Source organism: Choloepus didactylus, chromosome 9 (genome assembly GCF_015220235.1).
Source record: "Choloepus didactylus isolate mChoDid1 chromosome 9, mChoDid1.pri, whole genome shotgun sequence".
NCBI classification, from domain to species: domain Eukaryota; kingdom Metazoa; phylum Chordata; class Mammalia; order Pilosa; family Megalonychidae; genus Choloepus; species Choloepus didactylus.
In genome coordinates, this window is record NC_051315.1 from 88,079,451 (window position 1) to 88,105,612 (window position 26,162).

Here is a 26,162-nt window from a genome sequence, read left to right on the forward strand (position 1 = left end):
CTTGAAGACGATTGTATAACTATATAGCTGTGTGACTGTGAAAACTCTGTGGCTCCCGCTCCCTTGTGTGTGACTGTGTGATTGTGAAAACTCTGTGGCTCCCGCTCCCTTTGTACAGTGTATGGACAGATGAATAGAAAAATGAGTACAAAAAGTAAATGAATAATAGGGAGGCATGGGGGATATAGGATGTTTTGGGTGTTCTTTTTTACTTTAATTTTATTCTTATTCTTTTTTTTTTGCATGTAGTAATGAAAATGTTCAAAAATTGATTGTGGTGGTTAATGCACAACTATATAATGGTACTGGATGATTGTATAGTTTTTTAATATATCTCAATAAAAATGAATTGGAAAAAAAACAATGTATAGCATATAATACAGTCAAAAGAATCTACCCATGGATATATTCTGACCATGAAGATTAAACATGAATAATTAAAACTAACTTTCTCTAGCCACAGCTAGACATTCCTAGGAGTAATACTACAAACAATTTTTAAAAAGTTCTGATGAATGAGGGAAAGGGAGCAATCCATACTTATTCCATACTAGGGGCTGAGGGAAGGAACAAATGGGGAGTTTTTGCTTAATAGGTAGAGAATTTCTGTTTAAGGGTCATGAAAAAGTCATAATAATGGTGGTGATGGTAGCACAACATTGTGAATGTAATTATTAACACTGAAGTGTACACTTAAAAATGGTTAGAATTTCCACTATATTGTTACCACAATTTTTTAAAAAAGAATGGTTTTTTAAAAAGTACTGCTTTAATAATTTTATTCAATAAATTGTTTCCAAGAAAACTGAATACAGATCAAATTATGATCTTAAATTTATTTTAAAAGCAATGGGGACATCTGTGTTTTTTTGGCGAATTCTTTTGTAAAACTAACTTAACTGTTCTATAAATTCAAATGTAATGGAGGTAAGAAAAGGAAAAATAGTTTCCTAATCTTTGTGAATGCAATTAACACCACTGAATTGTATACTTGAAAATGGTTAAAATGGGAAATTTTATGTTGTATATGTTACCAAGGTAAAAATTAAAAAACAAACAAACATAAAAATGTACAGCACAATGAGTGGACTCTAACATAAACTATGGACTTTAGTTAGTAATGTAATTATAAAAATAATGGTTCATCAATTACAACAAATGTACCACACTAATGCAAAATGTTAATAATAGGGAAAACTGTGGGGGTAGGGAGTAGGGTGGGTGGGGTATATGGGAACTGTACTTCCTGTATGCTTTTTCTGGAAACCTACAAACTCTCTAAAAAATAAATAATTAAAATGAGGTTAAGAAAACCACAACTAACTATATGAGGTAAGGGAATTTAAGCAAATGTTTCTCATAAAAGTATGATCTGTAATTTAACATACATAGTTTACTGAGTGCATAAACTGATTGGGCTTCTATTCCAGAAGGAAGGGTACCACAGAATATCCTTAGCAGCAAAGATGGTAGATTGTCATTTAGACTTTTCTACATTTACCTATGTTGAAGTTTCTAACTATAAGGAAAGAAAATAGATCTATTTTATATTTTCTTACTATTAAACTAACAATTCCAAAAAGTACACACATTAGAGGCAAGTTTCAATATCTGATGTTCAGAGTCACTGACTGATGTGAAAACACCCATCATACACAGAGAAAGATGAAATTCTTAAATAGCCAAAATCACAGCTTATTCAGAAGTGTACCTGATGATACTATCTTTTAGGCAGCAAGAGATACATGGCCAATTTTAAGTTTAAACACTTGGTTAGGTAATTTTCTACTTGTTTGTTTATGATTCCTGTTATAGAAATTTCTTATTAGAAAAGATTAATGAATTTTACCTGACTTTCGTGAGAATTAATAAGCACCATGTAAATAAATTTTAATATAAAGACTTGTCACCTAAAGGAACAAACTATCAGTATCCTAAATCCTTCTTTTGCATTACACCAAATTAAAATCACATAGCAAAGCATCGATGATAGATGAAAATTATTTTAAACACAAAATCAAATAGAGTCAAGAGGTCAATCTGGAGGTTACTCTTAATGCATTATATAGAGATATTCCTTTTTAGTTTCTAGTGTATTAGTATAGTTAGAAGGAAATACCTGAATATGTTGAATGGCAATCCAGTAGACTTGATTGTTGTTGATAATCGTGTAACTAGCTTTTATCATGTGACCGTGTGATAGTGAAAAACCTGGTGACTGACACTCTCTTTAACTAGCATATGGGCAGATGAGTAATAAAATAATGACAAAAAATATATAAATAATATGGGGGATAAGGGATATGGGATGGTTTAGACATTCTTTTTGTTTTTTTAATTTTTTAAATTTTTTTTATATTTTTTGTCTTTTATTCTGGAAAATGCTCGAGAATTGATTGTGGTGATGAATGTACAACATATGATGATACTATGAGCCAATGACTGTATATTTGGATGGATTATACAGTGTGTGAGTGTATCTCAATAAAAGTACATTAAAAAAAAGGGAGCCTAAGCAGGAGAATGTTGACTTTTAAAATGGATTATAAAGTTTCCTTAAGTGTTCTAAAACCAAAGCTTAATTTAATAAATACAATATTAATATTATTATTTAATAATTAATACTTAACACTTATGTGGCATATACTACTTGTTAGGCACTGTTTTAAGTACTCTGTATTAACTCTTTTAATCCTCATGATCTACATGGTAGGTTCAATTACTATCTCCATTTTAGAAATAAAGAAACAGAGACACAGAGAAGCAGAAAAATTTGCCATGGTGGGGCTGCTATTTAAACCCCAGCAGTTTCATTCCAGAGTCTAGGCTCTTGATGGCTACACTACTCGCTAGACAAAGTCATGTCCCAGGACCGACTTACCCAGTGCATGCTTAAAACTACCCGACACGAATGCATTGTGGCCATTTAAGACACAGAGAGCATGATTATCTGGGTTTTTCAACATTAAACGAAGACAGAAGCGATGATGTCGTACATCTTGGGAGTGTATAGTAACTTGATTGAAAATGTTCCAGAGCTGGGGTTTATTGACATTTTCCATCACCATTATCCTAAAATTCCACAAAGAGGGCAAAATGAAAACAGAAAATTTTCCTTATTTCTAAGAATGAAACTCTTCAATTCTGTCCCTATCAACATTCAAATGCACCATCCCACAAACAGGAAACATGACTTTTTCAAACTATTTAAGCTAAGCCTCTTGCACTGCGAAAGATATTTCCCAGAAATGCTGCTTAAGTTAGTTTTTCTACATGTTGTTTCTGCTTTGCAACAAAAGTTTTAAGCCAAAAACTTGAATGGTTTAAGTTTCAGTTTTCTTCCTCTGCTGAAGATGGATGCATGCATTACAATAAGCACTGAATAATGGTTCCAGACATTATTAAAAGACTTTACATACAATAACTCGTTTAACCCTCACAAAAACCCTACGAGCTGATAATATTATTATGCCCATTTTATAGATAGGTAGGCTGAGGCACAAGACTAAATAGCCTAAGGTCACACAGGCTAGATTATGTCAGAGCTGGGATTTGAACCCCAACAGTCTGGCCCTAAAGTCCATGCTCGCAATCATTTTGCTATATTGCCTCTCTGAATCAACCAATGAACTGAATTAACCAGTAAGCAAAAGGAGAGGTAAAAATAACACAGCATAATTCTTGAATATGAGAGACTAAATCAAAGTAAATGTACATACTCTAAAAGAATCTAATTAAAATAAATCAGAAAGTCACCTGATATAGTTATATGCCTTTCTGAAATTTTTGTCCAAAATTGCAGCAGAGAGACCAAAGTATTCTAGTTCTTTGCGTTTTTGCCTGTCATCATAAAATGAATAATATTCCAATGAAGAATCCACAAGTAACTCAGCCTCCTGAAATCGGGATAGGTCACATAAGGAGTATATGGCTTTCAACAGAAGGTTCCACCAGTCATCTTTTGTCAAGACACTCGTAAGTACAGCAAATATTGCTAAAACAAGACCAATGAAAACCAGTTAGAATGCTGTATTTCCAGAAATAGCAATATTAAGAAGTAAAATTCACATGATCAACTTTAAGGTAAACTTAACCATGATCCTATGGAACTAAATTTTTGCCAACACTATTCTGACAATGAGGTTAAGGGGTAATTGCGTGTTTACACTCCTTCAATACTACCCCCTTCTGCTCTGCCGCCTTAATAACCTATGTAATACTCACCTCTGATTTGTTCTGTTCCAGCAATATCTGTTCTGTTCTAGCAAGATATTGCTAGAATCATAAACTAGGGTGATTAATTCCACTTCAAAGTCAAGTTAACACATTTGTGTTTCTCAGCATTAGGTAAAATATATGCTCTTCCAGGGCAGAAGGAGTGCTTTCCATGATTGTGGTCAGATACAGAATTCTGCACAAACAAGGTACTCAAATGCTTGTTCAGCAAATGATGTCAATATCAGACAATTCTTTATCTTTTTCTAATTTCAATTTTTTACCTCAAAATTTATTTTCGTTCAATAAACTCTCTCTTTTTTTATTTCTCTGTAAGAAGCGTCCCTTTTATAACTCTCAAGAAACAGCAAAACCCATAAGAATTTTTGCTCTCTTCGACCTAGTAATTCTCCTTCTGGCAATCTATCCTAAACAATTCATCCAAAAGATAAATAAATTTAGATGCATCAAGAAGCTCACTATAGTATTATTTATAAAAGGAAACACTGGAAACACCATATATTAAAAAATAATAAGGGAATGATTAAATAATGGAACTGCTATCCAATGGAATATTAAACATTCTTTAACTATAATCACTATATGGAGAATAGAATCACATGAGAAAATGTTTATAATAAAATGCTAAGTGAAAAAATCAGAGTACAAAGTTGCACTTTATATGAAGAGGCCCAGTGTTTCTAGTTTGCTAATGCTGCTGGAATGCAAAACACCAGAGATGAATTGGCTTTTATAAAGGGGGGTTTATTTGGTTACACAGTTACAGTCTTAAGGCCATAAAGTGTCCAAGGTAACACATCAGCAATCAGGTACCCTCACTGGAGGATGGCCAATGGGGTCCAGAAAACCTCCGTTAGCTGGGAAGGCATGTGGCTGTGTCTGCGCCAAAGTTCTGGTTTCAAAATGGCTTTCTCCCAGGACGTTCGTCTCTAGGCTGCAGTTCCTCAAAAATGTCACTCTTAGTTGCACTTGGGATATTTGTACTCTCTCAGCTTCTCCGGAGCAAGAGTCTGCTTTCAACGGCCGTCTTCAAACTGTCTCTCATCTGCAGCTCCTCTGCTTTCTTCAAAGTGTTCCTCTTGGCTGTAGCTCCTCTTCAAAATGTCGCTCACAGCTGCACTGAGTTCCCTCTGCCCGTCACCTCATTTATATGGCTCCACTGATCAAGGCCCACCCTGAATGGGTGGGGCCACACATCCATGGAAATTATCTCATCAGAGTTATCACCCACAGTTGGGTGGGGCACATTCCATGGAAACACTCAAAGAATTCCAATCTAATCATCACTGATAATGTCTGCCACACAAGATTACATCAAAGATAATGGTGTTTGGGGGACACAATATATTCAAACTGGCATACCTAGCTAGCGCTATCATGGTGCACCAGTGCAATAAGAATCCCACCAAGATGAAATAACAAAACAAACACACACTTTATGAGCACATGACCAACCAACAATGGACCATAAATGAGGAATCACTGAAAGAGAAAACAGGCAGAATCAGATACTTGGACTGAAGGAAACACGGTCCAAAAGACATGCTTCAGAGGTAGAAGCTATTAAGTTAAGTTCCAAGCCCAGAATCATCTAACCGGAGAAGTGGCAGGTGCTATGAGGCATTTATAGCTAAATTATGAGCAGTTGAGTCCTCCCTCTACCGCAGCCCATAAGTGCTCATCTCATCCTTCTGATTATCCTCTCCTCTAACCTCCTCATCTTATGCCCTTTATTGTGTCTACAGCAATTCAGATCATCTGGATTCTAAAACCCTTGTTCATTACACACTGCATGCCTGTAACAATGATTTAATAGGTATTTGCTGAAGTGATTAACAATGAAATCATTTTCCACCACATTGACATCTCTAATTTATAGTCTAGGTTTTTTCCAAAGCAGTCTCTCTGAGTAATAACCTCACCCAAACATACATGATGCTTTTCCAGCTAAAAATAGATGATGCCTTTGAAAGTCATATTACTTGAGACCAGGTCAAAGTAACTTATTTTCAAAGAGTTCCTATGACAATTGCTACATTTATCAAAAACAAATTTAACAAAGAACGGAATGTATGTAATTGAAGAGACTGGACAAATACTCTGTACTGTCATCTAATTGTCAGAAATTTCTTAAAATAAGGTAGTTTCTTCTTAAAAAGTCAAAATTAAAAGTTTTGTTTTAGTTTTTCACTGAAATATTCAAGCAGGTGTTTACTTTTTAATTTTTAAGAAACAAAGTATTTACATTAGCCTTTTTCTTAAACACCAATCAAATGATGTTTATTATACTTGAGGGATTTAGATGAGAATATTTCATTTTATTTGAAAAGGTATACTTTCAACTAGATTACTTCAGATGTCATTTCACGAGTCTTTTCAATTCAGCCAAGTTTTATATAATAAAGCGAATTAATTACCTTTTGCATCACAATTTGCTGTCTCTTGGTCATTGTTGTCTGATATTTTGTCTCTTGACACTTTAATAAGGTAAAGATGCCTCTCTCCAGATTTGGAACTGGATATCAAACAGACTTGGGCTCTATTCATTGCTACCTGAATTAAAGATAAGTTGAGATTTTTTAAACATATTTCTTTTAAAGAAAATCTATGGGCCGCAAGTATCACAAGTGTGTATAAAAGCTGTTTATGTGAGGGAAAAAGAGGCCAAATTATTATACATATACATATATAAAAGTAGAATGAATCGACTTTCTTTTTCTTACCAAAGGAATTTTGGGTCACACTACTAGTAGGGAAAAAGAATGCAATTCACATTAACTTTATGACATGCATATATGCACAAGAATGTACACAGACATATATGTACAACTACCACCCCGCAAAAAAAGCCAGACTAAGAAAGGACAACAGAACTGGAAAACATTTTTGCAGAGTGAGCAATTTTGGCACATAGCACTGTCATCAGGGCCAATAACTGATATATGATTCTGACTTTTCTAAGTATGTCCTAGCATCTACTATTGAGCTTATAGCTTCATGTAGAACTTTAAATCTCTAATATACCACTAATCTTTAAGTCTTTGTTCTTCATTTGAATATTGCTTTAAAAAGTGTGATTTTAATAGAGTAAAATAGGGTTATAAAATAGCTATAATCTGTATTTAAAACAAATGCTTAGCATTTAAAAGGTCAAGAAGGCTAATATAAAGATCATTACCCACCTTTAAAAGCATGGCCAACATGGTAAGTAAGGTATCCACATAACCATACATTTTGCCTTGTGAAAACAAGAGAGTAGAACGATGAAGCAATAACTTCAATTCCTAAAAATAAGCCCATGACAATGAATGTGAAAAAGATTCCTTTGCTGTAAGTTGTTTTATTTACATACAAAATTTTATGTTAGAAACAAAACATTAAAATCATTTGCTTTATAATCCTTCACAATAATTAAAATGTAATATTTTACAAACTATAGTTTACAATGTCTAATAAGTGACTGAAACTTATGACTCAAAATCATTTTTCAAAAACACTGAGTTTAATATTCTAAAACAAAACATTTGGATATAAGCTGTGGAGAGATTCTAAACTAAGGAAAAAGTTGCAAAATATAATCTACCAAGAAATGCCTCTTTCCATGTTACATAGCCTACCTGCTGTGCAGCATTTGCATCCTGTGCTAAAGTATCTGGATCATACATTGGTTCCAGAGCTTCCAGAGCTTTCTCAGGTCGACCTAGCTGCTGCTGAAGGGTGGAAAGTGAAATTCTTGCATCCAAATGGAGGGGGGCCAGATCAACCACTTTGCCATAGCTTTCTGCAGCACGCTCCATATAGCCTAAGGCCTTTAAACATTCTTTGATGACATTAAAATAAAACATAAATATGAACTGCAGTTTTGTAAACTGGTTAAAATTGTTATTTCTCTATTTTTAAAGTTAGAGAAACAGCAAAAGAAATTAAAGCAAGAAAACTACACAAGCATATTTAGTACTTTAAAACAACTATTACTTCTAATCTCTATCTATTGATTAGTCAATCTATCAATGTATGTCTAACTAAATTCAAATGCAGGAATGCCCTTTAGACAGGATTCTCTGGTTTTCACCCTTCCCTATAACTCTTACTTGCTCACTTCACTTGTTTTCGTTGACTGCCAGACTCCCCAACATAAACTACCTCCCCTCGCTCCACTCAATTATTTCCTCAGGATAAGTTCTCAGAAGTGAGGTTATTCCTCAAACTTTATGCCCAATCACTCAGTCCCATCATTTGAACTTGAAAACAAGTCCCTGAAAGCATTTCTCCTTTTCCACTCTAATAGATGCAACCTAATTCAGGCCCTTTACATCTCTTTCCTTTTACACTGCAATTATCTCCTAACATAGTCTTCAATTACTTTCTTAAATCTCTACTGAACATCATCTTTCAGTTACACTTCGATAAGAGAGGAATACTAATGCAGATGGATCATCACAAAGGATTTCTCATAGTTTGTCCTTGTTCATTTTCAATGTTATATAATTTTTAATTTTATGGGATTTTATATATTATGCTACAAACATTAAATTCCTCTAATAATATTTCTTATATAATGATACCCACATTTCTTTATGAGTTTTAGATGACCCTCAGGTTTTACCTTACACTCATCTCTGGCTTCAGGGGCTCAAAATGGAAGCAGCATTTATCAATGTCATAACCACAATTAAAAAGGATTTTAAAAGTGTCTACTACAGGTAGTGTAGGTGTAGTTTCAACGTTACAACTTTAGAAAGGCAATAAAAACTCTACCTCACAACTCATGTCCTTAAAATTAAAATCCCACAAATAATGTAACATTTTTATGATAGTATAATGTTTATATTCATGCTCACTCATCTAAGGAGTGAAGTGTTATCTTAATCATTAAGTGCTCTCTTTCCCATTTCATATCTGGGATGTGAGTGACCTAAATGTCAATCAATGCTTTTCTAGTTATAGGTCTCATTTCCTGTCACTATACAATTTTTTAAACTGAGAATATTACAATTTTAATGCATCTTTTATGTTGATTCAATAGGAAATCTTTAGAATTTTTTTTGCTTTTAAATATTTCTTTTAAGAGACTCAGTTGTAAATGACTGATAAAATCCAGTCTTGAACATACTTCTGGTTCAAAGAGCATTGAAAAATACATCAAATATTTTTTCTTAACACATTAAACATAAATCTGTAAAACTCTTAAAAAAATGTGACTGTACCCCCAAGTTTGACAAATCTCCAACTAGAAATCAGAGCCTATAGTTAAACTGTCCCCAGGTAAAAGACAGGTATCAGAAGGACATGTTAGTCCTCCTCCACTATGGTACCATTAAGAGAACTGCTCCTCCAAAGCATTAGTGAGGGAGAAATTGCTTAGTGGCCCACCAAGATAATTTGAAATATTGACTCAATAAACTGCCATGAAGTCAGAATTACTTTCATTACAATGTTAACATATTATGTATTTATTACATCTTGGGAAAGTAAGTTCTACCTGCTTATATTATTAAAACTGTCCCTTCCCAAAAACTATTACCTGCATGTCGAAGCCAAACTACTGCAAGGTTGTATCTTTCAGAGCAGACTAGTGCACTAAGAAGGGGAAGTGCAGAATTATATTCACCAACATCCAGAAAAGCTTCAGCAACATCTAGATACAGGTCTCCCATATCTTCAGGATTCTGTTCCACCAGTGTTGTCAATAGAGGCTAGACACCAAAATAAAAGCCGTAAGTCAAACATTCATTTCAAAAATGCACGTTTATGTGTATATCTCTTTCTAACATATATATCAGTTATATCAGGCAAGCATAAAGAAGCAAGGATTAGTAAAAATAGCTCTAAATTTTTTATTCCTTTTTGCTTCTCTATTAAAAAGAATTCATACTTCCATCACTCACTCAATGGATACATTACTTTCAAGGACCTCTCATAAGGCAGGCACTGCAGGAGCTAAGACAACACTGGTCTGTGGGCCCTTTCTCCAACAAGCCATGCACATTCTGCTGCAGGACTTCTGTGCTTACTGTTATTTTTGGAAAGTTGGTCCCTCAGACATCTGCAAGCCTTACTTCTATACTTCAGGTCATTATTCACATGTCACTTTTTTAGGGAGGGCTTTCCTACCATCCTATTTAAAACTGTTAACTCCCCTCGCTCCCAACACTTCTTCTCCCGTTTGATATTTCTCCACAGCATTTGTTGCCAACTAACACCCTATATATTGTACATATTTATTTGAAAGATCCAGGAGGGCACAGATTTGTATATTTTATTCAATATCTTATCCTAAGGTCTACAAAACAGATGTCCAATAAATTTCTGTTCGATTACTTAGTCTGACAAAAGAGAATAGCAGTCAGATTTATCACCAATTGTCTAAAAAGCCCAATCTCAAATTCTAACCTCTAGTTTGTTCTCATTTTAAAAGAAAAACAAATTACTATGAGCCCAATTCCAAAATACTTTTAGCTTTTATAATACATTCATACAAAAATAATTTGAGGCTTACTGTGACCTCCCTGGTCATTAAGAAATGTGTAGTCTTGGATCAAGTTATGATTTCTTGTCATCTGAAGAAAACAGACTGTCCATTTTATCTTAAGTATCTCAAGTGCACATCTTGAAGTTACTTACGTTAAGTGGTTCAAGGATGTTGAGATGTACAAGACAGACCATCAGCTTCACTGTGATATCTATTGGCACACCATCAGGTATGGTGCAGGTAACACTGTCACCAGCTGTGGAATCAATGAAGAAAAAGCAGTTCCTATATGCAAGATTAGAATGTTGGGCAAATGAAGCATATTGTATCTTTTAAGCAAGATCTCATTAACTTCATTCAAAGCAAATAATTCCACAGTCACTTCCAAGTTTGGTCAATTCTGATACTAGTTTCTTACACCCCCTTTATCCTGTCTTTGGGTAAAAATTATCCTTCCTATTCTTTTCCTAATTCCCATGGGTGTCTGTCTGAGGTCTGCTTAAACTACACCTCTAAAAACCTCCTCTGATCCTTAGTATATTGCCCCACCTATTTTCCCATATCACCAGTTTTACTATAGAAATGATCACAGAAGTCCTTCTATTATAATTAAAGTATATAAATTTCATTTGAATTCCTTTTCCCTCCCGACTTCCTTGAAGGCAGGAAATGTCATTCTTACCTGTGTATTCCCCACAAATTAGCATAGTAGATTACAAGAAAGTTTTATCAAACTGGGCTCCTTCTTTCCCAAACACTTTCTGCTTTAATATTTATCTGTCCCATGTCTTACCTTAGGACTGCTCTCTATGTAAAAATGAATTATTAGTCCCCATTATCAAGGGTTTTTGGTTCTGAATAATTATGCCTTAACCCAAAGGGTTCCATAATGATGGACTTTTTAGACATCATGACAGGCTAGGGGAAGGAGCTATTTTGAAAAAGGAATGAGTCAATACCAACCTCCCTCAACCACCATCAAAGCCTCACCTAGAAGGTGTGGAAGACACTACATAGGAGTTATCTTATAACCAGAGGGCTATATAAGAACTCTGCCCATAATAAGATGAATTTTGTTACAACCTCAGACAGCATTCTGCATTAATATTTTCACAGAACAGGTTAATGAGATTGGTACAAAGAAAAGAGCTGGGATGAGGCAAAGGGCTGAAAGAGACCCTGCAAGCCACACTTCAGGTATGACTTTCTAAGCAGATTTCTAATCATTTTGAGTTTTCAAACTATGTAAGGTAATATTAGCTTCTACTTTTTATGTGAATGCTTGACTTTGAAGTAGACTTTTCAAAATGAAAGCATTTTAAGGCCTTTTTGAAAAGTAAATTGTGTTAGATCAAAAGATTTTTAATAAGCTGTTCAATAATTCAATCTTTTTTCACTTAGTACTAAGGAAGGCCCTGAATCAATGAGAAGTGCCATGTTCAAATGGATGTCTTTAGAAATAAAAGGGACTTAAAATTACTTTTTAAAAGATAACTTGTGAGCAATACTTAGAAAATAAAAGACATAAAGTATCCCTGAGGTAAAAATGCTTCTTGGGAAAACACACAGTGAGAACATTAACTATCAATTCAACATTTCACATTATGAGCAAGAGAGGGTTAGATACACTTTCTCATGAAGAGGAAACTACAACCTTTATTCTCTTCTGAGGTGCCTTCTTCTGTAGTTTTTTTTACCAACACAATTTCAGAAAAATCTGTAATTACCTAAAACAATTGGAAAAAAGAAAGAAAAGTACAGCTATATGTGATAAACTTCTTTTCACAGGCAAAGATTTACACAATTAATCAAATAATCCTTACAATATATAAATGGGTAATAAAATGGACTAGAAAATCTTTTTTTAAATAAAGAACTATTTTGGTACATTAATCTTTTTATATCATATTAATTAATGCTAACTAAAGATACATTATTCCCCAGTATCAAACCAACCTACTTTTCCCAGCAGCTTAAGAACTGAGTCATAATAATTAGTCTGCTGTTGAGTTTTGATACCCTGAAGTATATGTACTTGGCACCTGTGATAATAGCAGTATCTTTTACCATACAACAACTTACAGTGTATATTTCACACAGAATTACTACAGAATCTAGACATGTATTGTTTCCATACAGACTTTAATACATAAATATTCAGTATATAAGCAATTCAATACACATCGCTAAAATGAGGAACTGCCAGCTTTTAAGAAGTTCTAGAAAACAGAAATGTGTTCAAAACCTAAGAGAAACACGTAAATGTTCCTACCTCCAAAGCTTTGTCATACTGTTTGTTAGAAATGTACAGCTCAGCTGCTATGTTAACATCTTCCATAGAGACTAGGCCTTGATGTTTTGAGAAAGCTTCTTCAATAACGTTAATAGCTGAAGTAACATCATTGGCTTCATAGTAACTTCTAAAAAATGAAGTAGAAAAATGGAGGAACAGTTATTTAATTCAGATCATAAAACTCAATTTCTTGCTTAGGAATTATTGCTAATAATTAACTATGATTTTCATTTTCCTAAAATTTGGAAGGAGATACAACCTGCATAATCAGAGAGCAGATCCCAAGAAAAATTTGCAATGTCAGTATAATAATGTCATCATTTCAAGCATCTCACTCTCCAAAAGCTACCTCCTATCATTCTCATTCCTCCTGTAACACAACACCAACAACTATTCTACCCCAACACGATCTATGACAGATTGATCCTACCATGTTTTCACTGTTCCTCACACCCTGAATGTCCTATCTTTCCTCTTTCCTCCTTCTCTATGGTCCAACATTATAATTACTCCCTTGTACAATCCCTGAATTCTCTTGTCCTTCTCTCCTTTTATCAAAATTACCAGATAAAACCCCAACTGTGCCTACTATTCACCACCACCTGTCCAGCTAGAGAAAAACAGCCAACAATGCTGAGAAGTATCACTCTAAATTAATGACCACCAGCCTCAGCAATCTTACTACAGTTATCTAGTCCAGTACTTCTCAAACTTGAATATTCATAGTATCAACTGGGGATACTGTAAAAAAAAAGGCATATTCTGATTCAGTAGAGCTGGGCAGGAGCCCAGATGCTGCTTCCTGAAGATATATCACTGGATTCAAATGCTGCCAGTCTGGGGGGTAGCAAGGTCCTACTTCACAGTTCCCTAAGTCAAACCTCCAGCACACTCCCATCCTCACTCTTCTTATTTTACCAAGAAAAGAGAATCCAATCAGGAGACTTCCCACATTACTTCCATATCTACCTACTTATCTGTACTTATAGCCATTTATCATGGATGAATAGTCAGTACATTTTTAAAGTCCAACCCCCAATGGAACTAAATTCCATTCTCTCTAACCTACTCAAGGATATTGCTAAAGCAAATTGTCCCTTCTCTCATAAATCTTCAATGTGTCTCTCAATTTTGGAATATTCTGATCTGAATGCAAATATATCGTAAATTTTCCCTATTTAAAAAATTCTCTTGCCCCTACAGCCCATTCCACTTACCTCCCCATTCCTCTGCTTCCCTTATAAATTCCTCCTAAGAGTTCCTATCCCCTGCTCACCCCATCTCCAATGCCTGTCTTCCTATTCTCTTTTTAACCGAATCCAATCAAATTCTGTTCCCACTATTCTGCCAAAACTTCTGATCTCCATTTGTTAAATCCCACTGTCAATTCTCAATCATTTTTTTTTAATTTATACTGTTAACCAGTGACATACATGACTTTAAACAATGCCTTTCAACCAAGGTCACCTACAATACAGCATTATTCCTTCCATTCCCACTAACGAGCTACCCTTACCCCATATCTGTTTCCAAACTTTTTAAGTTCAACCTCGTTATACATTCTGAACATATTAGGTCACCACTTCCCTTCTCTAACTTCTACTTCTAAATATCCTATATTCTACATTTTAAGATTCTGAGTTTACATGTTCTAGTTAGTTCTTATTAATGAATCATACAATATCCTTTTGTGTCTGACTTATTTCACTCAGCATTATATCATCAAGGTTCATCCATGTTGTCGCATGCTTCAAGACCTCATTCATTCTTACTGCTGTATGACATTCCATCGTATGTATATACAACATTTTGTTTATCCATTCATCTATAGATGGGCATTTGGATTGTTTCCATCTTTTGGCAATTGTGAATAAAGCCTCTGTGAACATCAGTGTGCAAACGTCTGTTTGTGTCCCTGCTTTCAGATTTTGTGGGTATATACCAAGCAGCAGAATTGCTGGTTCATGTGGCAACTCAATATTTAGTTTTCTGAGGAACTGCCTTCCACAGTGGCTGTACCATTTTATATTCCTACAAGCAGTGAATAAGTGTTCCTGTTTTTCCACATCCTCTCCAACACTTGTAGTTTTCTGTTTGTTTAACAGCAGCAATTTTAATAAGTGTGAGATGATATCTCGTGAATTTGATTCACATTTCCATAATAGCTAATGAAGAGGAACATCTTTTCATGTGCTTTTTAGCCATTTGATTTCTTAATCATTTTACATGATCTATTGGCAGTATTTCACATAGATGATCATCCCTCCTCCTTGAAAAGCCTTTTCAATAAAATTCTAGGACATAACATTTTTAATTTTCCTCCTGCTTTGCTGGCCAATTCCTGTCAGTCTCCTTGCCGTTCCTTATTTATCTCCTTGACTTCTAAATGCTGAAGTGCCTGAGGGTTCAGTCCTGAGAAGTTTTCCCTTTTCCATCCTTCTCCACTCACTCCCTAGATTGGTATTAAAATGCCTGCTGGATAGCTCCACTTGCATGTCAGACACTCACCCAAACTTAAAATATCCAAAAACTGAACTACTCTTCTCAAATTTGTTTCTCCTGAATTATTCTCCATTTCAGTAATTGGTAACAATATCCTTCCAATTGCTTATGTCAAAAACGTTAGGATCCTATTCTCCTTCTCTAATTCATACACACACACATACACACACACACACACACACACACACACACACAGAGAGAGAGAATAAGAGAGAGAGAGAGAGAGAGAGAGAGAGAATCCTTTCATACCAAATACATTAGAAAATCTTGAGAGCTCAGCCTTCAAAGTATACCCAGAATTTGATTACTTCTCACCACCTCCTGCTGCTTTCCCTCTGGTATAAGCTACTGTTATCCCCTGAATAGATTACTGCAATACTTTCCTAGTTGGTCTCACTGCTTCTGCCCTTATTACCCTTCAATCTATTATCAAAAGAGCAGTCAGAATTGATGCATTTAAAACTTAAGTCAGATCAGATCATGTCACTTTTCTACTCAAAACCTCCAATGGCTTCTTCCTAACTAATTCAATGTAAAAGCCAAAACCCTTAATGGCCCCCAAGGGCCAAATGATCTGTTCCCTTGATACCTCTCTGTTCTTATTCCTTGCTATGCAATCTTTGATCCTTCAGGTTCCAGTCTGTTCCCTAAGCATGTCTTTGCACTTGCCATTTCCTTTGCCTGCAATACTGTTCCCTAAATATGTGCTCCCATACCTTCTCTAGCTCACCTTCAGGTCCTATCACCATCACATCACAAAGAATAAGACTTTCTCTAATCATCCTATTTATAAATCATACCCCTCATGCGACCATTCCTCAAATCCCTAACCCTAGAGTCAACTGTGCCAACTATAAAGATTTTTATTCTTAAAATGTTATTCTAGTACTGGCTCCAGACGAAATGATTATAGCAGATCCCAGATCAAAGACATTTCATTGGCACATTTGAAATAAAAAATAATTTAAAATACCATCATTGCAAATGTACAAAACTTCAACTAAGTTATGGGAACGTGGGAATCTAATTATCCTTTTAGAACATATCCCATTTTAAGCTTGTAAGTACTTGAAATTTAGCCTTATATACAAAATTTTCTAAGCAATTACACAATTGACTGGGAAGCAGAAAAGAACAAGGTAAAAACCTACCTTTGGTATAATATAAAATACAGAAGGTAAAAACATGATTTCCTAACTTCCTTGAACCTCAAGGAACAGGATATTCTATTTCAAACATACGCTTTGATTTCTAAAATAAGATGATTAATAAGAACATTCATATATATATTTATATACATATTTCACTCCATACTCACTTCGCCATATCTCTAGCCAATTGCATAAAACGTTCTCCATCAGATGGAGACAAAAGGTTTAAAATACGCCTGTAACCATCCATTGCCATTTTATGATCTCCCATCTGTTCATAAAGGCTTGATCGCTCCCACAGGTAACGGACATTAGTAGGTTCATATTTAAGGGCTAAAAAGAAAAGAGGAACATCAATTACAGATTTAACACCAAAAGGGATATAAGGTATCTGGGTGTTACCCAGAATCTTTTCAGAAAATTTAATAAACACTTTAATTTTCCAATGTAACCAAGGAGGTTATTCAGGAATAAATCTGTTTTCACAGGAACTCTCACCTAGGTTTGATCCAAGAACAGAAAGAACCTGAATCTTTATAGTAAGTCTTCTTTATTTGGTTACTCAAGTCTTACATTATCCCTCAAAGAGCAGCCTAGGACCAACACTGATTTCAGTGGTGGGACACTAACGGTACTGTTCACCTACCAACTTTCGTGCTGTATTAGCTCACATTATAAATAGTTGATGATAAGCATGAAAACAGAGGTACCAGTAATACTTTCCTTTGATATAACAGAATATAAGGAATACATTTATTTGAGCCAACATCACAAACCAGAGTAGCAATTACAATTACCAAAAAACTTATTATATAACATTTTATAAAAAAAAAAAAAAGAAAAAAATTGTAATTACCTTTTGTATAGCAAAAAATAGCCTGCTTAATATTGTCTTGTTCCAGAGACATTTCTGCCAGTCTAACCCATTCTTCTGTGTCACTGGGATTTAAATGTGCAGCAATCAACTCAAATTGCAATGATTTCTCCATATCACCTTGATCCTCATATATCATAGCAAGAGTAGAGAATGGCTCATAAGCCAGAGGAGCTATAATGAATTAAAAAAAAAAAAAAACACAAAATTCATTGGCCAAGGGAAGAGGCTTGAGCTGCTGTCAATCCCATGGTTCAAACTAAGCTCTTTAAATCACTCTAGCAGAATGAATTCTGAATAAATAATAGTTTATAATTTGCTTCATTTTATTTTCATAAATTTTAGCATTTTAAAGCATTATTTTCTGTAAGGAAAGTACAATTTCTCCATCATGCCCTCTTCTTGGAAAGCCCCTCTTCTCTAAGGCTGAACATGGCTCAATGATGCAGCAAATTCATCCCAATGAGCATCAACCACATCAGTAGGGTTGGATTCTTCAGGTGCCAGCTCCCACACCAAGAAGTACAGGATAAATGATTAAATGGATATCCAAGTAACACCTAAACCCAGGATAGCTAAGTGAATGGTTAATCTACATTTCTGAAATAATGTTACTAAAACGACATTCAACTACTACTAGGATTAAAATCAAAGATGATTGCCAAAACGGAAGTATTAAAAACGGAAATAAAGAAACAGATGCTATTAGAGAGTGGGGAAACCAAGGAAATATACTAAAGGGAAAAGTGTGGTTAACTTTTTTTTTCTGATAGGGCAAAAAAGAAAATGTAGTAGCCTCAGATTACCCTCATAAATAATCTAGGAAATTACAACAAGTCTTCTAAAAGGACCCTAGACTTAAAAAAAGGAAATGTCAAAATATTGAAGGGATAAATTAAAAGTTCACTGAATTACAACTATCCAAGCCACTATTCAGGGCATCACTTGGCAACACATCAGGAGAGCAAAATAATAAATATAAGTTATCAGTCAAAAAATCACTTCTGAAGATGTTCTTCAATAGCCCGGGGTTTGCAGTTTAATGGCGAGAAAAAATGACAAGTTTAAATTGTGTCTTGCTAAATGGTATTATAGCCTTGTAAGTTAAAATAATCTAGTACAGCCTGATCTGTAAAATGAAAGAAAAAAAGAATGTTTTTCAAGTGGTTTTAACATAATTTGTTTGCTATATCTAAAAAACAAAACAAAAAAAAAACAAATACCACAGAAGTCTAAAAGCCCTAAAATAAAACATTAAAAAGGGGAAAAAACAAAAAAAAACAAAAAACAAAAAAAGGTGAGCCTATAAGAATTTAATAGAAAGTAGTAGTTCAATAAGCATTAATGACATTTCACTGTTTTGTGTGATTTTAATTTTTTTAGCAATGTCTCCTATTAGAAGTGAAAAGTGGCAAGTTACTATTATCACAATCACCTTCCAGCCTCTGAATACATTTTCCAAATAGTATAGTGAAGTACTCCTTCATTGTTTTAAAAGTCAGATTATTAAATTGCTATTATCAATAAAATCCTCTCAGTAAACACCTTGTCTTATGATTTCCATGCACATCAATATCGCCTCCTCACGTTCTCCTCGAGCAAAGCGAATGTTGGCTTCACCCATGAGACCTCTCAGAGCTCTGGGAAGTTTACTCCGAGGCCTTTTCTCCTGTACAGAGGAAAAATGACATTTAGTTTAAAATATAAAATTTTAGATTTTAATTCCAACCACATTAGGAAATAAAGGATATAACGAAGTTGACATTTTCTTTAAAACTTTCCAATTCAGAACTGAAAAATAAATGGATGCAATTCTAACTGACTCACTGACATTAAAGTCAGTATTTCAGGAAAAACTCTAAAACTCAACTGCAGGAAAAAGTGGAAATTATTCTATGACAGTCTCCAAAGAGGAGCCCCTCAGAAAGTTAAAACCAAAAACAAAACCAAAAAACTTCCTACAGTACAAAGTTCAAAGAAAAGCATCATAAAATTTTAAAAAGCAAAAACTAAAGTGATTGGGAATTACTCAATTATGAATTAGAATAATAAAAAATGTCAAACTGGAAGCTTCAATATGGATTTACATGCCAGGAGACTTAATATGGTAAAATTTGCTAACGATCCTCTTTTTTTGAAATTTAACCATTTAGAATGAACTAACTTTAAAAAAAATTATGTTTTTTAAGTTTTAATAGCAAAACTGAGTATATTTTGACACCTGTAATAATTAGAGTTTACATTTTAAAAATCTAAAAGAAACATAAGAAATCATTAATGATAGTTATCTCATGGTATTTTATTTATTATCTCATGGTAATTTATTCAGTATTTTAATTCTTTTCTGGATCTATGTGTAACTTAAAGATTTCTTTTTCAATTATTTTGACAATGTTTTACATTATGTTTACAAATACTAAAATAAGTAACAATTTACTTTCATCATTTTTTTAGTTTCACGATTGAGAACCATCTCCAACACAAATACGTCCCCAGCAGTGGGCTGTTCAGGTGTTTCTTCCTCCTCTTCCTCTTCTTCCTCCTCCTCCTCTTCATCTTCATTCTCTCCAAGCATGGAAGCAAAGACCTTGTGCACTGACTTACTGACCCCATCTGACGTTTCTCCTGGAGAAACAATATTCAGGTTGGCAAGAAAAGAAAGAAAGAAAAGCTCTAGAACACTCTCTACTCAAAAGCAAAACAGTATTTTTAATAATACTCAAAGACAGTCAGTTCTCCTCATCTGGAGTATCAACTTCTACCACAGCCACACCAAATTTGGAAGTAAAAAATAAACACCCCCGAAAAACAACCCAAAGACAAAAGCTATCACAAAGCCATGTATTTTACTCTGTATGAAGATCAATAAGCAAATTAAGCAGGAAATCAGAAGACACAAGTAACAATTAAAAGCAGAAAGAAAAGAGAAAACACTTACAAAAAATAGAGCTAAGAATTTTAAAAGCCTGGAGGTATACGGGACAACACACACACAGGTTATATAACATACTTGTTAAATGTGAAAGTTCTTGTGCAGGATGCTGTTGCTGACAGGGAGGAGCAGGAATGAGACACAGACACAAAGTTAAGAATTAAGGGAGCAGGGGATCCACTGCATCGTATGCTAAGTGGATGCCAATGCACCTGTGCTCCAGCTATTTATTTATTTCAGAAGATAAGACAGTATATGCTAAGTGTCCTAAGGCACACACAGCCCACCAGATACCTATGTTTACATCCTATTGCATATCAGAAGGAACAATCTAGGTTCAGGACAATGGTAAACGTTGTCGTCATAGTCACAAGACACATATCTTTACAAGGTGTGCCTGCACAGCATTTCATGCAGGCCTGCAGCCCAGCATTCCAGGCAGCCACCCCGGACACAGTCTAAGTAACATCTTGGTTCCCCACAGGATGCCTGGGTTTAAACGTCATCTCCATCAACTGCTAGCTGTGTAACCATGGGCAAACTACTTAAGCTCTCTGTACCTGTTTACTTGTTTATAAAATGAGATTAATAATAATGCCTGCCTTATAAGGATACTCTGAGGAGGAAATGAGTCAATATATACTTATATATATAAGCTCTTAGAATAATGCCCAGCATATAGAAAGTGCTCAATAAAAGCTACTATTAGTATTAAAATATACTTCTTATTTCAGGGATAAAATAACATGGTGTACTCCACTTGTATCTTAAGATACTACCATAGTATAATGACTTTTCTATGTTTATCCTGATGACTTTGAATGACTCAGAAAAAGTTAAGTTTCAAAGCTCATTTTCTGTTAAAGCAGAGACATATACCACATTTTAGAAAGTCAAGGCACGTATTTTTATGTACAAAAAAAAACCCAAAGCAGTTATTATATTGGCAAAGATTAAAAAGTTTTATAACCTGCAGTGTTCATTCACCAACAAGTATTTGTTCAGTGTCTACTATTTGCCAAGTATTATTCTAGGGGATAAAGATACAATATTGAAAAGTACAGGGAGGATCTCTACTTTCATGGAACTTATACTCTTATTAGAAGAGACAAGTTATAAAAAAATAAATAAATAAACAAGAAAACAAAAACAGTGTCAAATTGTCTTTGAAGTTCTGATCGACCAAGATGGGGGCATAAGACATTCCAGGGTATTTTCAACAACTAGCAAAAACTGACAGAGCCATCTTCCTTAAAACTCTGGAAAACAGTTGAAGGGTTATAGTAACCTGATGAATGACGAACCAAAAAAATGCAGCTTTATATGGGAAAACTCATGGTGTCCTTGCTGGCTGCTCCCACCCCTTCCATGGTGTGGATCAAGACTGTGCTCCCATTGTGGTACTCTGGCCCTGTTCTGGAGGAAGCAGAGTAGTTCCTACTAGCATTGTGCAGTGCCTGTATGTTGGTATCAATCAGGTGGCAGCCTGAAACCTGGACCAGAAAACTCATATCTGTTTGCCCTCCCAGAAATTGCCTGCAGGCAGAAGTAGCTTACAGATGGCTTAAAAAAAAAAAAAAAAAAAAAAAAAAAGAAAGAAAGAAAAAGCAGTGCTAGAAACAATTAAGTCAAATGGGTCTGGGGCAAAGGATTACCTGCTTTAAGTCACACAATAGAGTACCAGGGAGGGGGAGAAAGTCTGTTTCATAGAGAGCAGAGGGAGCACTGGAATTCCTGTAAAGATTGGGGGGGGGGGGGAAGGTTCCTAAGGCCACCAGCAAGCAGAAACCTAGGATAAGACACAGGCTTAGAAGAGACAAGAGAGATCCTAGATTTCATATTTGCCTCAGGCTCTTCTTCTGAATAAGAAGTCTAAACTCTGAAGGAGAGCACCATCCAACACAGAACCAATTTGCAAAAACTGGAAAAGGTGGGTTTTTTTTGCCTTAGTTGGTTTGTTTTTGTTAGCTCCTGGCACACACATCACTAGCTGATATAAGCTTAATGAACAGGCAATGCAGGGATTAAATGCCAGACTTAACATTTTAAATTATCAAAATGTACACTGTGCAACAAAAGATTATAAGACAATCAAAGAAATAGGAAAAGATGTACATCCAAAAGAACACGGTAAAAATCTAGAAACCATCAAAGAAGAGAATTGGACTTTGGACATACTGGCCAAAGACTTTTAAAAAATGATCCTCAATATGCTGAAGGACATAAAGGAAAACAAAGAGAAAGAAGTAAATGATGTTAGGAAAATGATGAATGAACACTATGACAATCTCAATAAAGAGAAATTTTAAAAAGTAACCAAACAGAACTAATGGAGTTGAAGACCACCATAACTGAAATGAAAAATTCCCTCAAGGATTTCAAGTGTAGATTGGAGCCAGCAGAAGAAAGCAACAATGATCTCAAAGACAATTTTAACAATTCATGAAGAGGATAAGAAAAAGAATTTTAAAAAGCAAGCATATGCATTATGGTAGTCCCAAAAGGAAAAGTGAAAAAAGGGCAGAAAGAATATTGACAGAATATTGACAGAAATAATGACAGAAAACTTCCTATGGATATTCACATTTGAGAAGTCCAATGAACCCTAAACAGGAAAACTCAAAGAACCACACCTAGACACATGGTAGTAAAGGTGTCAAGTGACAAGCAGAAGAGGAGGTTCTGAAAACTTCCAGAGAAAAGCAACATATTATGTTCAATGGAGTCCTGATAAGATTAAGCGCCAATTTCTCATCAGAAACCATGGAAGCAAGAAGCAGAAGAAGCAGTGGGATGCAATGTTTAAAGTGCTAAAAGCAAACAATTGCCGACAAAGAATTTTATATCCAACCAGACTGTCTTTCAAAAGTGAGGGAGAAACTAAGACATTCCCAGATAAACAAAAGCTGAGGAAATCTGTCACTAGACCTGCCCTACAAGCAATGCTAAAGGTAGTTATTCAGACTGAAAAGGAAAGGACATTAGGCAAGGGACTGAAGTGGCATAAAGAAATAAAGACCTCCAGTAAAGTTATCTTATGGGTAATCATAAATGCCAGTACTATTGTTTTGTATTGTTTTGATACATAAATACACTTTTACTTCTTACAGATTCTAAACTGCAAATTCATAAAAAGTAATGCTAACTATGGTTTTGGATATACAATGTATAAAGATATAATTTGTAACAAGTACAACAAAAAGGTGGGGGACAAAGAGGTACTGTAACAGTATATCTGTATGCTCTTGAAGTTATCAAACGTGATTATTATAAATTTTGGACGGTAAATGTAAGCTTCATGGTAAACTACAAAGAGAACATATGAAAAATATACAGAAATAATGAGAAGGGGCTCAAAATGATAAAAAAAAAAACACACAAATAAAAAGAAATTTAAAAGTAGACATTAACAGAAGAATTGAGGGACAAAAAAAGTTGCAAGACTTACAAAGACCAAATAGCAAAATGGCAGAAAAAAGTCCTGCATTATCTGTAGTTACTTTAAATGTAAATGAACTAAACTCTCCATCAAAAGGCAGAGATTGGCAAAGTGGATTAAAAGAGCTTGACCTGGCTACATGCTATTCACAAGAGACTCATTTTAAATGTAAACACACAAGTAGCTTCAAAGTGAAAGGATGGGGGTGGGGTGGGAGGTCATACAATGCAAATAGTAACCAAAAGAGAGCTCAGGTAGCTTTAGACTTTATATCAAGTCTAAGGGACAAAGAAGGTCACTATACTGATACAGAAGTCAATTCAACAAGAAGACATAACAATTACAAACATATATGCACCTAAAAAGAGTTCCAAAAATACATGAAGCAAACAAATTTGAAGGTAGAAATAGATAATTCTACATTAATAGTAAGAGACTTCAATACACCACTTTCAATAATGAATAGAACACATAGATATAAATCAATAAGGAAATAGAAGACTTCAACAATACTGTAAACCAACTAGACCTAACAGATATATAGAACACTTCACCCAACAACAACAGAATACCCATTCTTCTCTGGTGTACATGGATCATTCTCCAGGATAGACCATATATTAGGTCACAAAACAAGTCTCAATAAATCCATAAATACTGAAATCATACAATGTCTTCTCAGACCACAATGGAATGAAGCTATTCAATAATAGAGGTAGAATGCAAAACTCACAAACGTGGAAATTAAACAATGTACTCTTATACAACGAATGGGTCAAAGCAGAAGTCACAAGGGAAATTAGAAAATATCTTGAGGTGAATGATAATGAAAATACAACATAACAAAACTTATAGGATATCACAGAGGCAGTGCTGAAAGGCAAATGTATAGCTCAAAATGTTTACATTAAAAAAGATCTCAAACCAGAGACCTAACCTCACAACTTGAGAATCTAGAAAAAGACCAAACTAAACCCAAAGAAAACAGAGGTAAGGAAATAACAAAGATTAGAGCAGAGATAAATGAAAGAGAATTAAAAAAAAATAGGATAAACTAAACCAAAAGTTGGCTCTTTGAAAACATCAATAATGCCTTCAAAGAAAAAAAGATACAAATTTTTTTTTGTATTTTTAAAATTTTTAAATTTTTTAAATTTTTAATTGTTTTTAAATGAAAGACATTACTACCAATGAAATTAAAAGGATTATAAGAGGATATTATGAACAACTATATATCAACAAATTAAAGAACCCAGATGAAATGGACAAAGCCCTAGAAACACACAAATTATTTACACAGACTCGAGAAAAAACAGATGATCTCAGCAGACCAATAACAAGTAAATGGATGGAGTCAGCAATCAAAAACTCCCCAAGAAAAGAAAAGCCCCACAACTAGATGGCTTCACAGGGGAATTTTAACAACTATTCCAAGAAGACCGTATACGAATACTGCTCAAACTCTTCCAAAGAGTTGAAGAAGAAAAAACATCTCCTAATTCCTTCTATGAGGCCAATATCACCCTCATACCAAAGCCATATAAAGATAACTCAAGAAAAGAAGATTACAGACCATTATATCTTATGTACACAGATGTAAAAATCCTCAACAAAATACTAGCAAATAGTCCAATAGCACATTAAAAGAATTATACACCATGATGAAGTGGGATTTATTCCTGATATGCAAGGGTGGTTCAACATAAGAAAATCAATTAATGTAAGACACATTACAAGAATTAAGGGAAAAAAAACCCACGTGATAACCTCAATTAATGCAGAAAAGGCATCTGAAAAAAAGCTACCACCCTTCTTGATAAAAATACTTAAAAAACTAGAAAAGAAGGAAACTTCCTCAACATGATAAAAGGCATATACAAAACACCCACCACTATAATCCTACTTAATGATGAAAGATTGAAAGCTTTCCCTCTGACATCAGGGAAAAGACAAGGATGCCCACTGTCATCACTGTTATTGAACACTGTACTTGGAAGTTCTTGCCAGAGCAATTAGGCAAGGAAAAGAAATAAAAGGCATCCAGATTGGAAAGGAAGAAGTAAAACTTTCCATGTTTGCAGATGACATGATCCTGTTACAGAAAATCCTGAAAAAAAAAACCTACAAAAAGCTACTAGAGCTAATAAATGAATTTAGCAAAGTGGCAGAGTACAAGACCAACACCCCAAAATCAGTAGTGTTTTATCTAGGACTAAATCAAACCAAGGATGTAAAAAACTAGTGTACAGAAACTACAAAACAT

General features: G+C 34.6%; 1 protein-coding gene across 4 annotated transcripts in view; it reads right to left on the bottom strand.

Annotated features, from left to right (window-relative positions):
• The window catches only part of GTF3C3 (general transcription factor IIIC subunit 3), a 43,334-nt gene that overhangs the window by 13,308 nt on the left and 3,864 nt on the right, over nt 1-26,162 (bottom strand). For 2 of the 4 annotated variants that reach the window (XM_037850166.1, XM_037850168.1), the window contains exons 3-15: nt 19,966-20,153; nt 19,074-19,197; nt 17,511-17,702; nt 16,822-16,987; nt 12,981-13,128; nt 12,363-12,435; nt 10,861-10,964; nt 9,761-9,932; nt 7,854-8,056; nt 7,419-7,520; nt 6,654-6,789; nt 3,757-3,994; nt 2,882-3,072 (exon numbers count right to left, since the gene is read on the bottom strand). In XM_037850166.1, the coding sequence (XP_037706094.1) occupies nt 2,882-3,072; nt 3,757-3,994; nt 6,654-6,789; nt 7,419-7,520; nt 7,854-8,056; nt 9,761-9,932; nt 10,861-10,964; nt 12,363-12,435; nt 12,981-13,128; nt 16,822-16,987; nt 17,511-17,702; nt 19,074-19,197; nt 19,966-20,153 (2,037 nt within the window). The remainder of the gene's footprint in view (nt 1-2,881; nt 3,073-3,756; nt 3,995-6,653; nt 6,790-7,418; nt 7,521-7,853; nt 8,057-9,760; nt 9,933-10,860; nt 10,965-12,362; nt 12,436-12,980; nt 13,129-16,821; nt 16,988-17,510; nt 17,703-19,073; nt 19,198-19,965; nt 20,154-26,162) is intronic. The other 2 variants (XM_037850167.1, XM_037850169.1) reach the window with 2 other exon arrangements.